Here is a 17,723-nt window from a genome sequence, read left to right as displayed (position 1 = left end):
TGTGTGTGTGTGTGTGTGTGTGTGTGTGTGTGTGTGTGTGTGTGTGTGTGTGTGTGTGTGTGTGTGTGTGTGTGTGTGTGTGTGTGTGTGTGTGTGTGTGTGTGTGTGTGTGTGTGTGTGTGTGTGTGTGTGTGTGTGTGTGTGTGTGTGTGTGTGTGTGTGTGTGTGTGTGTGTGAGATATTGGAAAAGTACAATATCTGCCTCCAATATGCAGTGAAGTCCAAGTTTAAGGTAGCATAACATTGAAAAACTGAAGTTCGGTACAACCGCCGCAAAATTATACTTATAGTAAGTACAGCTCGTCCACCGCTAAGAATGCAGCCTCAAAGTGTTGGCCCTCTTCGAAAAACTTTAAATAAACAGTCTCAGAATACTTTATGGGTCCCACTTTTAAAACCAGAGATAGAACAGCAAGACAAAGCAGCATTTTCTTTGTTTGCGGTTTCAGCATAAAATAAACATTTATATGATTGAAGAAGTAAAAACAGCAAATTGTAAACAACTAAAAGATCAAGAGTCAGACAGTGCTTATTGGACAGAGACAATAATGAGCAGTTGTGTGTATCATTTATGTATCACGGATAAATGTTAGCACAGCTGCAGGGATGTGTGACATCACCAGGACATGCAGTGTGTGGTGTTTATGCTGTTTCGGCTGGACATTTGCTGGAATGTACTTTGCCTCAAAAACTTGGAAAAACAATGTCATTTACATTGTTAGCAAACGCTCAACAGTTGTGCTTTCTGCAAGATAGTGTGTGTGTGTGCGTGTGTGTAGTGAGAAAGAGAGAGAGATAAATGACATTTGATGATATGTATGCCGCTAGAACTATCTGTTTTCCCCATCTTATCAGCTGGTAGAGGACTCTGGAGATGACAGGAAGTTATAGGACAAGTATAAGTGTCTATTTTATGCTTGCAGTTTGATTTAATTAATATATGTGTGTCTGTTTTTTTAGACTCTGTGTGGATTCCTCATTATTTCAAGAGCTGCATATTGTGATTCTTGGAAGAACAAGATGAGCTGTTGGTATGTATACCAAAACAAACAGTTACAACACTTCTTCACCAACAATAGGCCCAATAAAGGAAAAGAATGATGAACAAAATGTTCACAGTTTTTCAGGATAAGCATGTTAAACATATTCTGCTTCATATATTCCTCAGTGCTGATCTAAAATTGAAGTAAGCATCATTTTTCCCAGACTACATCAGGACTCTGGTTGTCAGTCACGCCTGTGGATCTCTTCAATTTTCCAGTATGGTAAAGCCTGCAACACTTTCCCCTTAATGTTTTGTGTGCTTCTTGGAAAAACGTTGAAATGCTCCTTTGAGTGTTGGCTTAATGTTTCTAAATGATTTTCAGATCTGATATAAGTAATTCGTAACATCTCAGAGTAAATCACCCCAATATATTGAAAGACCAACCACAGTTTGCCGACAGCAGACTTGATGCTGTCCAGAGTATCTCACCCCATCTGAAAAAACTAAGATCATTTCAAGTGGAGTTAGTGTGGAAAAGCCACAGTATGTAGTGGGACCTCCTGGAACATGGGCCAGAAAAGATTTTAACATTTTTGAAGTGAATTTAGTGATGTTAGAGATGAAAGTGATGGTAGCTTTCCTGTATCCCTTGTGCAGCAGATGCATCAGGCCGGAGCCAGGCCCATCTTTGTAAATCCACTCCATCGCGGATCATTTACTCTCTAAATCATTATGGGTGTCTGGAGAGGAGACAGGGTTCCCCAGACGGGGACAGCAGGCGGACAGAACACAAACTTCAGGCAGGGTAAGTGGCTTCTGCTGTATGTTTACACTCCTCAATCGATGAGTGTTGCATAACTTTTGAGCGGGCACTTACCCAACCGCTTGTCCTTTCTTTCCCTCACTCCTCGGAGGTGCTGCCTCTTCATCTTCGATGAAGTTGACCAATATCATGGCCTAGAGAGCTCTGAACACGCCACACTGTTCCCTCATTCACGCATGAGCTCCTCCATTATTGACAAGTAAGACTTCATGTGGTTCACCCTGGTATCTAATTAACAACTGCAATCAGTCCCGCAGAGTCAAGTTTTTATGTTGAAGTCCTGTGATTTCCCTTTTTATTTATTTTCCTATTTATTTTGTTGAGATGTTTTGTCTATGTAAACCCTTGATGTGCTGTGCTTTATCCTTTGGCTTTTGGTGCGTGGTAGAACATCCTTTTACTTTAGCTCAATTTAAAATCACTGTCATCAGTTTTGCAAGCTGTGACAAGTGTCTCAGTGGCATCCTCCCAGCTTGTTTTCAATTCTTTTTTTAAAGGGTATTTTTGTGCCAGAGGGCCTTTATTGGAGAACTTAGAGTGAAGGGAGAGAGAGAGGGGGAGACATTGCCTACTAGGCAGCGGTGACCGCATATGGGCCCTTGTTTTCAATTCTTGATACTGCCAAAAGTAATCCCCTGCAGTTCATATACCAGACATTTTCCCAGTCAGTTGACAGTTTGTCAATTTAGCTTTTTGTCATTTCTGTCAAACCACTGTTACCTGAACCCTATCCGTTCCTATCTTCCTGCCTGAACCTCTCCTTGACCCATTTCCTGTCTGTACACTACTTCTGTTTGGACCTGTCAGTCAGAATATGTATGTTCACCTTTGCAATAAACCACTGAACTGTTGCTGCAAGCCTGCATTACCTGTATGTGGGTCCTTCCCCTGTTACAAGACAGAGAAGAAGACAAAATGCATGTATTGTTTGAGTGTTTGCATACACCTTGCATTTGAGCAGTAGATAATTCATCCTCGGTACACATTTGTGTAATAATCAATACAGAACATGTTCTTTGTGAAGCCCTGAGTGTTAGTGGAAATCAGGTCTGGCAGAATATAAGCTGGAGGTTTGAATTGGGTTTATTGATGTCAAACTCTAGAGCCGTCTCTCTAAATCCCCTCCCAATGTGTGTATGTGTGTACTTGAGCGTATGTGTAATTGTCACCTATCCCCTGTCTGCAGAAAGGGCTTTAAGGATTTTAATTGAACGCCGCGTGTAGATGCAAAATGTATTTCTCCAGAGAGAACCACAACCCCTTTTTAATGTTTTCTATTTTAAGGTACTGGATATCAAAACAGAAGACTAGAATCATCTATGACTCCCAGTGTGATGGCACTGTAGGTGTTTTAGTACAAAGGATAACACAAGAGGAATACTAAATCCATGTTATTCATTTCTTCTGAATCTTTTAAAGGCTTGTTTACTTCAATAATGTTACTTGACACTGCACTAAAACTGGGCTTTATATTTCATGTTCTTTATTTGATTGTTAATTTGACAGTTATCCTATCCAACATAACTTAATCCTGAAATCAATCAGTCTGACTGAGCTGTAAGAGCCCATTTGTGCCGGTGGCTAACATCCTATAAGACTGGATAAGCCTAGCCAACCATGTATAATAGTGCAGAGGTCTACAGTTCATATAGAAGATCTGAGACACACTACCACTGGCCTACTGTTTGTTTGTTTGTTTGTTTGTTTTTGTTAGGTTCCCTGATAGTTGAGATGTGATGTTGTTTTAAATGTTGCATTTGGACCCAAACAACACATGAGATAATGTCAACCTTCAGGCCAATGATAGTTGACGAAGAAGCACTCCAGCGTGTACAGCATGTGTTCCAGGCTCTATTCTGTGTATCTTGGCAGCAGTGCAGACCGTGATGAATGAGCATCAGGATTGATCCAGTGTTGTTACAGCTGGAGAGTATTGCATTTAGGGAATGCGGAGTGTCTACAAAAAACACCCAACCCTAGTTTGTCTTCATTATACAAATGCATACTGCTGATTCCATAGACAATCATTTGGTGTCAATTTACAAATGCATATATGTGTACACACACCCACGCTGGTAACAAGTGGTAAACTATTAAGACCACCCATCTTTCAGATTTGGTTTAAGGGTCTGTGTGTCTTTAAATCTTCCTCATTTTCCCTCCAATTTTCATGCTTGCATGTGTGTTTGCTCTGCAGAAAGCAGTAGAAAGGGTCAGAGGTCATTTGGCAGTATTGTCAGGTGTGTCTGGCAGACAGCCCGCTCCTCACTGGGACAGACCCTGCCTCTAATTTCAGGCCCAGTCTGTTATTGGCATATGGAGATGAGCCAATAACTATAATGTAATACTTGCCGCCTCACACGCTGGATGTTGCAGCATCTGACATAACATTATCAGTTCTGATCTAGTAGCTTTTATTACCCATTTATAATGATGTTTGGAACTGAAAGCACAGAGTGGTGATTACATTACACAGCATTAGAAGTGTGTGGTTTATTGTTTGCTTCACTCTGCCGTGCCTGGAACAATATGTTTGCATGTACATGATAAACAATGCTTTTTCTTAGGTCAGCAACTTTTCGAGCAAAATAAGCTTACATAAACGCCAACACTGTTATCAATGTTTTCTTTGCATTGGCTTGATCAAACCAAATAGTTAGGTTCTGTGAAGACCAACCCTTTTTTTAGATAGTTATTATTTTATTACATCAAACATAAATGTTGCATGTCATTAAGAAAGAAGTCCCATGAGTTCTTATTGGTGTTTTATTATTTAAGCATGTTTAAGTTCAAGCCGATCAGGAGCAGACTTGTGACATTATCAGCCTTGTCAATGCACCTGAGCAAACAGCTGACACACACCTGCTACTTATTAGCCTTAATTTGTCAAAAACAGTCTTAAAAAGAAAACTTGAAACAACAAATGTGCCTCAGTGGAGTAGCTTTTATAAGTTAAATATATCAGTGAATCTCCATGTAAGCAACCATCTTCTTTTAGCTCTTTAAATACACCTCAAACCTGTAGATGTATAATATATTATCCAGCATATTCAGAGCACTTCTGAAACTCAGAGACCATGCATGAATAGATTAACCAAAGGTTTTATCATATTGAAGGAACATTCAAGGTAAGAATGGAGTAAATTGACAAGATTACTGAGAGTAGATCAGATTCAAATAAAAAAGGGTCCTAGTGTGTGATACTTTTCTATTAATAAAGAAAGTGATGTAATCATCTAACATAGTATAGCAGGAGGGTTAAGTAGCCGAAGGCACGTCCTTTAGGAATTTGTTTTTTCTCTTCAGAAAAACATTTATAGGAAAAAGTACCGAAGGCACAGAGAGACTGCAGCTGGCCTCAGTCTGTTGTGGTATAGCAAGGCAGATGTTTAAGTATACAGTAGGCCATGTGTGTTGTGTTAGTGGATTTTGATGGTCACCTCCCACTGCCAACTACTTCTGTGCTTCAGTGCGACAAGACACCCGTGATCTTTATCTGCAGATGGTGTGTGTGTGTGTGTGTGTGTGTGTGTGTGTGTGTGTGTGTGTGTGTGTGTGTGTGTGTGTGTGTGTGTGTGTGTGTGTGTGTGTGTGTGTGTGTGTGTGTGTGTGTGTGTGTGTGTGTGTGTGTGTGTGTGTGTGTGTGTGTGTGTGTGTGTGTGTGTGTGTGTGTGTGTGTGTGTGTGTGTGTGTGTGTGTGTGTTCTTCTGTGCACTTAAATGAACTCAGGATCTTCCCCAGCTTTCATGTACAGTATATGGAAACTAAATGGAAGAAATACTGCAGGACTTACTAGTTCATCTGTTTATATCTCTGCAATTCCTCCCACTGTCTCATTCGCCCCATTTCACTTCCACTATACATGATCTGAAGGAGTCTGGGGTTGCTCAAGGTTGCTATGTCAAGTGTCTCGCCTAAGAGGAATGTGTTGTTGATTGTTGCAGCGGTTTAGGGATTATTTAAAGTTACTTTTACATAATGAAAGACAGATTTGGTTAAGGAAAAAGGGACGTTAGACAGTAAAGTTATGTATAATGCAAGCTAGTCTGGTTTAAAGACAGGAGTACTTAATGAACTCCAACTAAACTTTTGTGTGTGGGTGTCACCTGTGTTTTTTCCTTGTATGCTTGTCTTTCTAGCCCCATTCTGCCTAAACGTATCATACAGCAAACATTAATCCAACACGACTCATTAGCTTTTTAATCCAACACTTGTGCTGGGACATGCTGGTGCTCATGACCCACCCATAGGCATTACTTTGAGCTGACGCGGCTCCTTGACAGGAATTTTGGCTCATTTCTTCCACACTCTGTACCATCACCCACACCTGGGCTTGTTGACAAGTCGATGATGGCCAAGATCTCGGCTTTACACACATTGTACTTTCTTTGATGTGATACTGAGTCAAACATTGTTGCTTCATTTTCCCTGTACAGTTTTGTTGAGGGAAGAATGGCGGTGTTGCCTTGAATGCTTTGTTGTGCATTGACCATTCTTTTGCACACGGCAACCCTTTTATTGTTCATGGATGTTTTATATTTCAGTGACAATGAATTGTGTTGATAGCTCATAGAACGGAAATCTTACGTGGATGTTGTTCAAAACCATCAGATGTGTTACATAATCTGCCTGGTGTGGCTTACACCTTGTATAGTGTATATAAACATTGACGTTTAATAATGTATACTGTCATTATAACACTTTAACACGGATTTAGATAATACCACAGAGGATGTGTTGTTCTGCAGCTCAGCGTCCTTTAGCCCCTCTTCCCGTCTATTACTTGGAATCAGACAGGCTTTATTTTATGATATAAAGCTGCACATCAGCACAAGGCTACTTCTGTGAATTCATCCTAGATCTTTAGCAGTCGTTAGCTGTCTTTAAAATCATCAATCTTCCACGTTATGACTTACTGGAATGAACTTTGGCCCGGCATCAACTTGGAATGAGTTGGTGATGTTCATTTGAAGGGTTTATTACTATGTGCTGTTGCCTTGATGTATACACACACACACACACACACACACACACACACACACACACACACACACACACACACACACACACACACACACACACACACACACACACACACACACACTATGAAAACTATGCGAAATAGACGACACACTCAGGGCTCACAAACACACTTGAATCACAGCCTTGGCAACTGTTTTTTTTTTTTAATTAGAGCAAAAGATCAGAGAAATACCAAGTGTCAATACCGCCGAGGAGAATATGGCAACAGCGACCTTTTAGAGCTCCCTGATCTTTTATAATGTCAGAGATGGAGCGTCTTGTTCTTTTCTCCCACAAGTTTCTGCCCCCTGCCATGCCCCCACATGGAAATATGGAGAACTGCAGACTAATAAGGACCGTAGCTCATTGTTACCGCCTATATTTAGTTTTCCCCATTGTCAGAAATAACCAGATGGCATCAGACATGTGGCTGATCTCAACAGGTCTTGAACCCTCTCATTCGACTATGTCAACAGCATTTTTAGTGGTTTTCAACAGTGTGTAGATACAACAGCAGGAAGATGGAACAATAAACAAATGTTTCATGTGCAGCCGTAAACACCACAGATTTAATGTACTTGTAAATTTGCCGCCATGTTCATTTCTAAACACGCCAAAGTGCGTTCTCTGTGGAATATGACATACAGTATATTGTTATTCTAAACTTTAACTGGATCCATTTTTACAACAAGCGCGATGCTATGAGCCACTCTTGCCACACTTAGCCCAGCTAGCCACATGCTCCTTTCCCACATTCCCAAAGCAGCAGGCAAAGGCTGAGATAAATCACTCAGCCTAGTAGCCCACTGGCTGGGATCATCTCTATCTGTGCGGCCCTCCCCTCTCCATCCTGTGGATGAAGGTGTTAGTGGTTAGCCTCAGGCTGTGGGACAAGGGAGGATTTGTGTGTGGCGCTGGTGCCCTGGTCAAGTGGAAAGCAGCCTTATCTCCTAATCCTGTTAAATAAATGGCCTGCATTTATGCTGTCAGTAAACTGGAATAAAAAGGACAGAGTAAGAAGATATACAATAGCCTGTGAGATAAATGTGCTCTTCACCCTGCTCTGTAGACAGTGGCGGAGGTGGTGAAATGATGAAACCAGGGAGCTCCATGACCCTCCTACAGTATGTGTACTTATGACTTAAAGCAATATGTCCACGCTATACAAAGGACTTTATCTCCGTAGGCTCTGGAGATACTCGCTACTTTCTATCTAACATGATAAGTGCTCGATCTGGAGAAAAAGCCAGTAGAAGAGATAACAACAAAAAGGGAAAATGTATCAAAGGCTGCATCAGAAAGATTGAGAATAAAAGAAAAACATTGCTAAGTAAATTGTAGACGGGGAAGAATATCAGTAATGTGTGTGTAACTGTTAGGTGTGTGCATGTGCTGCTCCGTGTTTAAAGCCCTCACAGTATACGTGCGTTCTTATGTGCACAAGTGTGTGTATGTGTGAACTCATGTCCATGCATGGCTGCCAGCAAAGTGGGTTGGCCTGGCTGTTGTCCTACGTTTGTTTAGCTGTGAATTCTTCCTCCCGATCCAGTGACTCACAGCCTGTGGCTTAGGCAGAGTTTGTGTGCCCAGAAAACACTAATCTGGAGCACACAGACCCTGGACCACGGCATCACTATTATTTCCTAACATTTGATGATCGTCAGTTATAGAGAATACAAATCAAATGTATCCCAGTAAGGTTCAAACTGGTTTGAAGGGTTTTCATATATTTTAAACTGAAAAGCATTGAGCAGTGGGCCTGTTTGTTCATGCTAAATAGTTCAGTCATGAGCAAACAGAATGAACTGTCTTTAACAATCACATCATGGATCAGATCGGATCATAGATCATGTTGGATCAGTGAACCGCTCTTTATAAGGACATTTTTGCGAACTCATTCCAGTGCGAGTTACACTTCTCTAGTTGGTTTAAAGTGTGTCTTCTTCAGCCAACTTGATTATTGTCTGTATTGCAGCTTTTAAGTGAGCCTCTTGACTTTGACAACAGGTATTCTGTTCTGAGGACAAAATGGCCAGTTATGATAAAGTATGCTCAGACATCTCAGCCTCCCTTGCTGATGTCCAAAGACTTGCCGGTAATTTCCTAAACCTTAGCTATGAAGGCGAAGAAACTAAGCCCAACTGAAGAGCTGCTCCCACTGCAAATCCTGTGCAACCAAAACTCTTTTTTCTTTTTTTATTGAGTTTACTCACACATGTGACTTCTTATTTCTGCCTGAAGCAACAGCTGAATCTCATATTTGAAGAATGTATCATTATTTTGGGAATTATTCTGATGGGAGACGGAGAGAAAGACAAAAAACAAATTAATTAATAGTGTGGACGTGTGGACTTTGTAAGGCCAATGGTGTGTGTGTGTGTGTGTGTGTGTGTGTGTGTGTGTGTGTGTGTGTGTGTGTGTGTGTGTGTGTGTGTGTGTGTGTGTGTGTGTGTGTGTGTGTGTGTGTGTGTGTGTGTGTGTGTGTGTGTGTGTGTGTGTGTGTGTGTGTGTGTGTGTGTGTGTGTGTGTGTGTGTGTGTGTGTGTGTGTGTGTGTGTGTGTGTGTGTGTGTGTGTGTGTGTGTGTGTGTGTGTGTGTGGAGAGAAGAAAGGAGTCGTGTTGCTTGGGAAATGGACTCAAAAAAACCTGTTGAACTTCCTACCAAAACACTTCTGCATAAGATGCTGCTGTACTGAATTGTAAGCCATAAGACTCCATCTGTGCTATAGTCAGACTAATGAAAGACATTTTATGGTGAAATCCATTAGGGCCGAAGTTCGCTTGACATTTTGAATGTGGAAAAGGATAAAACAAAATGTGAAAGTAAAACCAAGATCAGTTACATATCGCGTGGATGACTACACTTGCTGGCACACGCCAACACACACATAAGGATTGTTATACAAGTGGCCAGCTAGGTGGAAATCAATAAGGTAAACTAGGGGAGGGGAGGAGAGGGAGATGCAGGAGGTCTCGGAGGACCAGGCCTTTGTTGTACATATGAGGTGGATATCAACAAAATGCCTCTGACCTGTCCCTGAGGTGCAGAAAACACATCAGGTATCCAGCACGCGTCTGCATATGATGCATGAACACATGTAGACACATCCTTTCTCCCATGTGCTTGGAGGTGCCCGTGGTGCAACACATGTGTGTCCACGGGTTACAGTACATCTGATCTCAGCTCAGTTGATCTCCCTCCGTCTCCGAGGCAATGCCTTCAGAGCATTACTGCCCCGACCATTCCTTTTCCATGGAAACTGCAATAAGAATCCATGGCTCTAATCCCCATCCAGGTAGACAGATGACCATGTTCGGTCCTCAGTCACCTAATAAAAGCAGCTCTGAACAGACAGGAGCAGCGCTGAATAACATCTATTTGGAACCAATTCCTGTGCATCAGTCCTAATAACTGGTGTTATTGCATCCACAGTGCTTGTCTGTATACATGGAGATGTAATGAAGCGCAGAATTAAATCAATGAAATCCACATCTCCACATTCATGTAATAGAAAAGATGCATTATAAGTTTACATGGTTATTCATGCTGTTCTTTCAATTATGCACTGCCGTGTACTCAGGACTTATCAATATTTATTTTTAGGTGATGAATTTTAAATCACATGTTATATAATAATTTGATTATGCATTGACACAAATTATTTTGCATTCTCAGTATTTGTGTCTGTGTGTGTCTGTGTGTGTGTGTGTCTGTGTGTAAGACAATCTGCTTCTCCGCATGAGCTGCCGGGCAGTTCCATAAAGTTTAATTATATGTTTCATTCCCAGTGGAAAGGCTGAGATTAAACTAAATTAAATTGTGTTGAGATGCATAAAATGTTTCTGTGTGGCGGAGGATATACACACATACATAATCACACACACAAAGGAAGCATACCGTGGTGGAAGAGGACTAGAAACCATGGCTTTGTTAGTGATTCGGATAAAGTTAGGACATTTCTGGTAGTGATTTTGATCGTCATTACAGATTTTGATCGTCATTACAGTTTTGGTCTTTGTGGCTGCCTTCAGTGTACTTTCTGTCACTGAAAATGTGTGTGTTGTATGAATTTATCTGAAAAGGCTGTCATACAAAGTGAATAACCCTCTTCAAGATGGCAATGGATTTCTGCTTATCCAGGATTTCATTCAATTAAGTTCTTGAATGTTCATCGACTACATTTCTTTAGCTGCTCATATGTGTCTGAAATAGTACCTGCTTTTGTATAGAGCAACATTAGCATAAGGTGTGGTTTTTCCGACAAATTGATCAGGAAATAAATGTAATTTCCCCTCTCCACCAACTGATGAGAAAAATATCATTTTTTTAGCTGCTCTTTTGGTCTGAAAGGACCATCAGAACTGGGTGATAACTCACTGCCAAGTAGGTCATGTTTTGATTTTTGTTTGTTGTTTGTTTGTGATTAGGACTAGCCCAATCTTCATGAAACTTGGTGGGAGGGTGTATTACGGCCCCGACCTTCAAAAAGGTATGTTTTACTTCCTTAAAAATACTCCTGTTTCTCCCTCTGACAAATGCCAAGTAGACATATGTGCCATCATGTGCCTATGAACGCATTCATTTGCACCTCATTAACCCTTTGACTTAACTTCAACATGTCAACAATCTCACATAAGAACTTTTCAGCCCTGTTCTTCATTCCACCCGGTCTCATTATCTCAACATTTGAACATGGTGTTTACAATAGATCATAATGTTGTAGTTGGCCATGTAAACATTTTGTTTGCTTAGGTTTAATCTGATAAGATCTGTTATTCAAAAAATGACTCATGCACTACGAGTTTCCCACTATTTTGAAATGGTATCAAAATACACCCAGATCTTAATTAGGATAAGACCAGTGATTATGTTTTATTATTATGGCATCAATAGGTTGACACATTTTACATTTAGCTATGCTAATCCGTGGATAAGCATTTATAATACAGAAACAAATGTGGATTAGTATACGCTACTTTTCATAACACTCCGATTGCTTGCCGTCTTCTTTTTTTATTTCCCCATCTTTGGCGGTCTCTATTTTTTTCAGTCCTCCCATACTTTAGCATGTATATATAATAGCATAGTAGGTCAGTTAGTTGTGGTTTTATATTGCATGTGGTGTTTGTTAGAATGAGGGCATGTTTGTGGCACAGTATAATTATGGAGATCAGAATCAGTCCTGATGTAATTCAAGTTGGGAATGTCCAGTCATGGTGGAAGTTATTAGCCCAATGACAGATTATAAATATTTACTGGTGGAAGAGATTGGTCATTCCTCTTTTTTAAGACTAGAATAAATGCTGTGGCTCATACAGAGCAGCAAAATACAGATTCAGGTAACATGTCCCCATTTGAAGTTTGATGTTCTTATAACACTGTTTCATGTAAATGTGATCTGAATCCACACTTTTTAGGTTATTTTTTTAAAAGATCGCTGTGTACACGGAAATAACCAAACATTAAAAATGGTCAAATCTCTAATTTGGCTAAAAAATAGGTTTGTATGCTCTCTTTCTTCACCTCTACTGTGTTTCAATACAGCTGCATACTGGCTGTACATACGTTTTTAAATTTGGTTCACTAGGTGTGGATCTTTGAGCTGATAATCCAGTAATGACTGACTTTAAAAAGGGGGTTTTACCTTGGTGCAGACTTTCCTCTTCTAATATCTTCCCTCCACATATCTTGCTCTTTCTTTCATTTAATATTTGAGCCATACTGTATCTTGGTATTTTTCTCTCTTCATAAATCTCTGTCCTCACTCATGCCCTAATTTGACAGCAAACTACATTTCATGCTCTCTCTCATTCCCTAACCCTTTGGCCTCCTCTGACCTCGCTGAAACTGCTACCCAGGGCGTAATACTGGAAACAGCCACAACTTCTGCTGGTGTTACACACAAGCTCCCATGCTTGAAAAGATACTTCCTTTTTGTGAGAAATAAAAAATCTTTAGGATTCAAATATGTTATTGTTGTACCCTCACAACGTATTTAGTGGCTTTTCTTTTAGAACATTTGTCTTATGATATGGAAATAGTTCTTTGAATTTTCTCAAGGATGAACTTTAGGATTAGTTGTGTTTGTTTCAAAAATGTCAATTTAGCAGGAATTAATGACTGTCCTACGACTTGCCTTATTTTTATAATCATAACTTAGACTTCACCTCATTAGTTGAAATCATCACACTCCCAGGCTCCTATGATTAACACTGGCTCATATCCTGGGTTTTGATATGAAGTGTGCACTTAATTAACTGGCAAATAATTAAGAGTCCACCAGCCCATAACATTCACACTAGGTTCATGTTAGTAAATTAGTGCTGCATCGGTAATAGCACTTTCCCTCTCTGTGCCACTACCTATGAGGGGCCTTACAGGCCGTAATTCATACTGGTCCTCTCACGCACATACATTCTCCTTTTACATACATACATATATTTACACTCACACATTCATACATTTTGCTCTCATATTATCATATTTCAATGCACACATTCATATATTGTCACTCACATATATTTTGCTCTAATATTCATATATTTTAACGCTCATATTTATAAATGTTGCTCTCATGCACATTCATTCAATGTTAACATTTAATATTATAAATAATATATGCATGTCTGAAGACAATATATGTATGCAAGAGAAGAATGCATGTCTGTGTGAGAAAGTATGGTTGAAACGGAAGGCAGGTCATTATCGCGCTGTGATAGGCTCAGAAAGTCGAGCGGGGCGGGTTCATGTTCAGATCAATCAACATGATGGAGGGAGATGAATCCGTGTATCTACCATGGTATCCACGGACCTTTTCTTTATTAAAAAAGTCAACGGAAGAGCGTCTGCGAGGCGTTTTTTGCTTTTTGTTTTTTACCTTACTAAATGGTCTAATGGTCATCGAGTGGCGAAGTCCCTCCCCTTCCGGTGGACCTCCATGGAACCTTATTTCGAAAAAATTATGTATTGAAGTCAATGGAGAGAGAAAGATTCTTTCGATCCCGTTTGAATTGTGCCACGAATTACACATATGATTGTCAATTTAAAAGATAATTTTGCAAGTCAAAAAAAAAAAAGTGTCATAAAACTGTGAAGTAACACATTTGTTTGTGTGAAACGCTCAATGAACTACATCTCTTGTCTCGCAGAACAATACACGTCATTAAGATGGCCGTCACTACTGCCTTGTCAACAAAACGATTGACTACCCTCACTATCACCACAATGAAACAGGTCCAAAAGAATATCATGCAAAGCTGCCTGCCTGCCTTCCTTTGATTCTATCTGAACTGCCTGGTCTTTTTAATGTTTAATGTCAACCATTTGTGCAGATACCATGAAGTAGAAAATATCGGCGATCGCCGATGCTAGCATTAGCATTTCTCCCCCTGGCTTAAATTGTGTATTATAGAATGATCACACCGGTGTGACAGTACTCTTCAAAGGGTTCACAAAATATGACTACCACTCTTACTGTTTAACATTTTGGGTTACTTAAAGTTACTTCATATTAAGGCTAATAAAAACGACAAGGCTGTAATACTAACTAACGTGCTAGCTACTAGCTAGGTAGCTAACTTGATCCAGCCACTCCTGGTCCTTTCATCAGACGAGAGAACGAGCAAGACCCATTGCTGGTATGATAACAACCTGGTACTAAGCACACAGGCATCTTGTTAAAGTTATCTTATCTTAGCCAGCGCCATATAGATAGCTAAGATCAGCGCCATATAGATATAATCTATCTCTTATTGGAGGAAAAAGTGTGACATCACTTACGCGACTCTGGGATTTGTAGTCTTTCTAGTTGCGTATTTTTCATAGTCTTATATTTCAACAGTTTTACGACAAACTGTGACTTTTTTGACATGGAAATTTTTTTTTAAGTGACAAACATCATATGTGTAATTCATGGCACAATTCAAACGGGATCAAAATGTAAGTTTTCTCTCTCCATTGACTTCCAAGGACCGGAAGTAGATGGGCGGCGAAGTCACGCACATCTACTTCCGGTCCATGGGACCTTATTTCGGAAAAACAATAGGCTTGTTTGAGACGAGCTGCGGCTCGCCTCGAAAGTAAACGAGAATAGCTGATCGCAGCCGGGGGAGGTCTCAAAAAGCTCGCCTGAAGTCGGACAGCTCGGAGTCGGCTTGTTCTTCTTCTTCTTCTTCTCTCGGTTTTTTGGCGGATTGCAACAACTTTAAGGTGCATACCGCCACCTCCGGAGTCGTCTTGACTCGGTTTGCATTTATAAAGAATGCACAAATGTGTTTAATCGTTAATGTCAGATATGTCCTAAGTAAATACATTTGTTCCTGCTCAAGATTAGATTCAACTTTATTGTTATTGCACATATTACAGGTACAACAGGAGACAACGAAATTTAGCTTTAGTTTAGCTTCTAACCAGGAGTGCAAAAAGCAGTGAAGTGAAAAGTAATGTAATCTACAGAATAAAATATAGAATGAATTGAATGATGAATAAACAGTGAGGGGTATGAATACACTAGATATACACAGCAGCCTGTGAGCAGTATGAACAGTGTGTATGAATATGCTAAGATATATAAAGTATGAAAACGGTAAGCAGTGCAAGTATAGTATAACATATATTAATTTCATGATGATAAACATTGTGGAACAATGATGAAAAATGTGAATGGAAGTGGCGATGTAAAACTGACACAAAACAACAACAAACTTTTGCCGAGCCAATTGGAGAGTTTCATCAGCAGCACGGGGTAAAAACCACCAGTGAGCGCTCAGCTCGAGATACCAGCGAGTCGTTTCCCATAAAGCATTTCGCTTCCGCAGCCCGTGGAGAGGAACTGCGCCGCCGCGCCTCGCTCTCAAGGCTGCGGGCGTCTTTGTCCCGCGAGATTTCAACGTCTCATGTAGGCGAGCCTCCCATGGATGTACACTGAACAAAAATATAAACGCAACACTTTTGTTTTTGCTCCCATTTTTCATGAGATGAACTCAAAGATCTAAAAATATTTTTACATACACAAAATGACCATTTCTCTCAAATATTGTTCACAAATCTGAAAAGATCTGTGATAGTGAGCACTTCTCCTTTGCCGAGATAATCCATCCCACCTCACAGGTGTGGCATATCAAGATGCTGATTAGACAGCATGATTATTGCACAGGTGTGCTTTAGGCTGGCTACAATAAAAGGCCACTCTGAAACGTGCATTTTTTGCTTTATTGGGGGGGTCCGAAAACCAGTCAGTATCTGGTGTGAGGGTTAGGATTAGGGTTAGGGTAATGTTGTGAATCGAGTGGCCCATGGTGGTGGGATTATGGTATGGGCAGGCGTATGTTATGGACGATGAACACAGGCCACTCGATTCACAACATTACCCTAACCCTAATCCTAACCCTCACACCAGATACTGACTGGTTTTCGGACCCCCCCAGACCCCCCCAATAAAGCAAAAATGCATGTTTCAGAGTGGCCTTTTATTATGGCCAGCCTAAGGCACACCTGTGCAATAATCATCCTGTCTTATCAGCATCTTGATATGCCACACCTGTGAGGTGGGATGGATTATCTCGGCAAAGGAGAAGTGACTATCACAGATTTTTTCCGATTTGTGAACAATATTGTGAACAGTTATTTTGTGTATATAGAAAATGTTTTAGATCTTTGAGTTCATCTCATGAAAAATGGGAGCAAAAACAAAAGTGTTGCGTTTATATTTTTGTTCAGTGTATAATAAAAAAAAAAAAATAGAAAAAAATAAAAAAAAGTAATGTTAAGGGTTTTTCATAATAATAAAAAAAAAAATACTCATCTTACTGTATATTAGACCCTCAAGAAAAACGCGGGCAAAAATCCTTTATTATGCGATCAAACATGCAGGGTTTTTATGTGATTTTATGCGGTGAAATTGCGGGAAGTTGCGAAATATGCGGAAATATGCTAAATATGCGGGGAAAAAGAATAACAATTTTTTCTAAATATTGGGCTGTCTTATTTATTTTCTCTCACACACAAACTGCCACTAATGTTAAACCCCTTTACTATTCAATTAAACACATTCAATGTATATTTATTGTAAAAGCAATTGGGCTTTTTTAATCTCACACACACACACACACACACACACACACACACACACACACACACACACACACACACACACACACACACACACACACACTTCTCCGCCTCATTCCGTTTTCATTTACTCGTTCGTTATCTGACCAGCTTCAATCTTGAAGGCTACTCACTTCGTTTCTTGTAGCCCTCGAAAGGGTTTTGGAGGTTGATGCCTCGCTGAACGTGAGTTGTTTGGCTTTCTTGTCCGTAGCAGCAGAAAGCATTTTCGAATGTTTGAATGAATCAAAGTGGGTCGTCCCCGTCGATTTTCTCTTATGCTCCAACACACAGTTGCACGTGGTGCAGAATAGTTTCCCCCCACTTTTTGCCCGGTCTTTAGTAGAAATGTTCGTCGGTAAATGAGATGGATTAGATTTTTTCATCTTGGTGTTTTCTCTATCGTGTGAGCTCCACACGTTCACTCTATACAGTGTTGTTTACATTCTGTGATGCGCGAGCTGATGACGTCACGTCAAGACGAGTCAACTTTTTTTCCCTCAACTTTGTGTGGAAAAATGCGGGGATTATGCGGCCTTTTGATAAATATGCGGCCTTTTAAAAAATCTGCGCCATTTTGCTGATTATGCGGTAAATTCTGCGATCGCAGAATCGCGTTTTTCTGGAGGGTCTAGTACAGGCCTATTCAACTGGCGGCCCGCGGGCCAGATGCGGCCCAGAACCAACTCCCGAGTGGCCCAGCCTCCCGTAGCCAAATTCCTACACTAGTACAGACCTTGAACGCAACACTCCGCGTTTCATAGAAACCACCAAACCACAACGTAG

The 17,723-nt window shown here is 40.4% G+C and overlaps 1 protein-coding gene across 1 annotated transcript in view; it reads left to right on the top strand.

Moving 5' to 3' along the window:
- Positions 1 to 1,552: 1,552 nt before the first annotated feature.
- The window catches only part of LOC307033024 (uncharacterized protein), a gene marked incomplete at both ends in the record, with an annotated part of 38,104 nt that continues 21,933 nt past the window's right edge, over positions 1,553 to 17,723 (top strand). Inside the window, 4 exons of the mRNA XM_079671294.1 lie at positions 1,553 to 1,556; positions 1,643 to 1,790; positions 1,900 to 2,007; positions 11,258 to 11,319. Coding sequence (XP_079527420.1) covers positions 1,553 to 1,556; positions 1,643 to 1,790; positions 1,900 to 2,007; positions 11,258 to 11,319 — 322 coding nt within the window. The remainder of the gene's footprint in view (positions 1,557 to 1,642; positions 1,791 to 1,899; positions 2,008 to 11,257; positions 11,320 to 17,723) is intronic.

Source organism: Notothenia rossii (genome assembly GCF_949606895.1).
Source record: "Notothenia rossii genome assembly, chromosome: 3".
In the NCBI taxonomy this organism is placed as follows: domain Eukaryota; kingdom Metazoa; phylum Chordata; class Actinopteri; order Perciformes; family Nototheniidae; genus Notothenia; species Notothenia rossii.
This window is presented reverse-complemented; position numbering and strand designations above follow the sequence as displayed.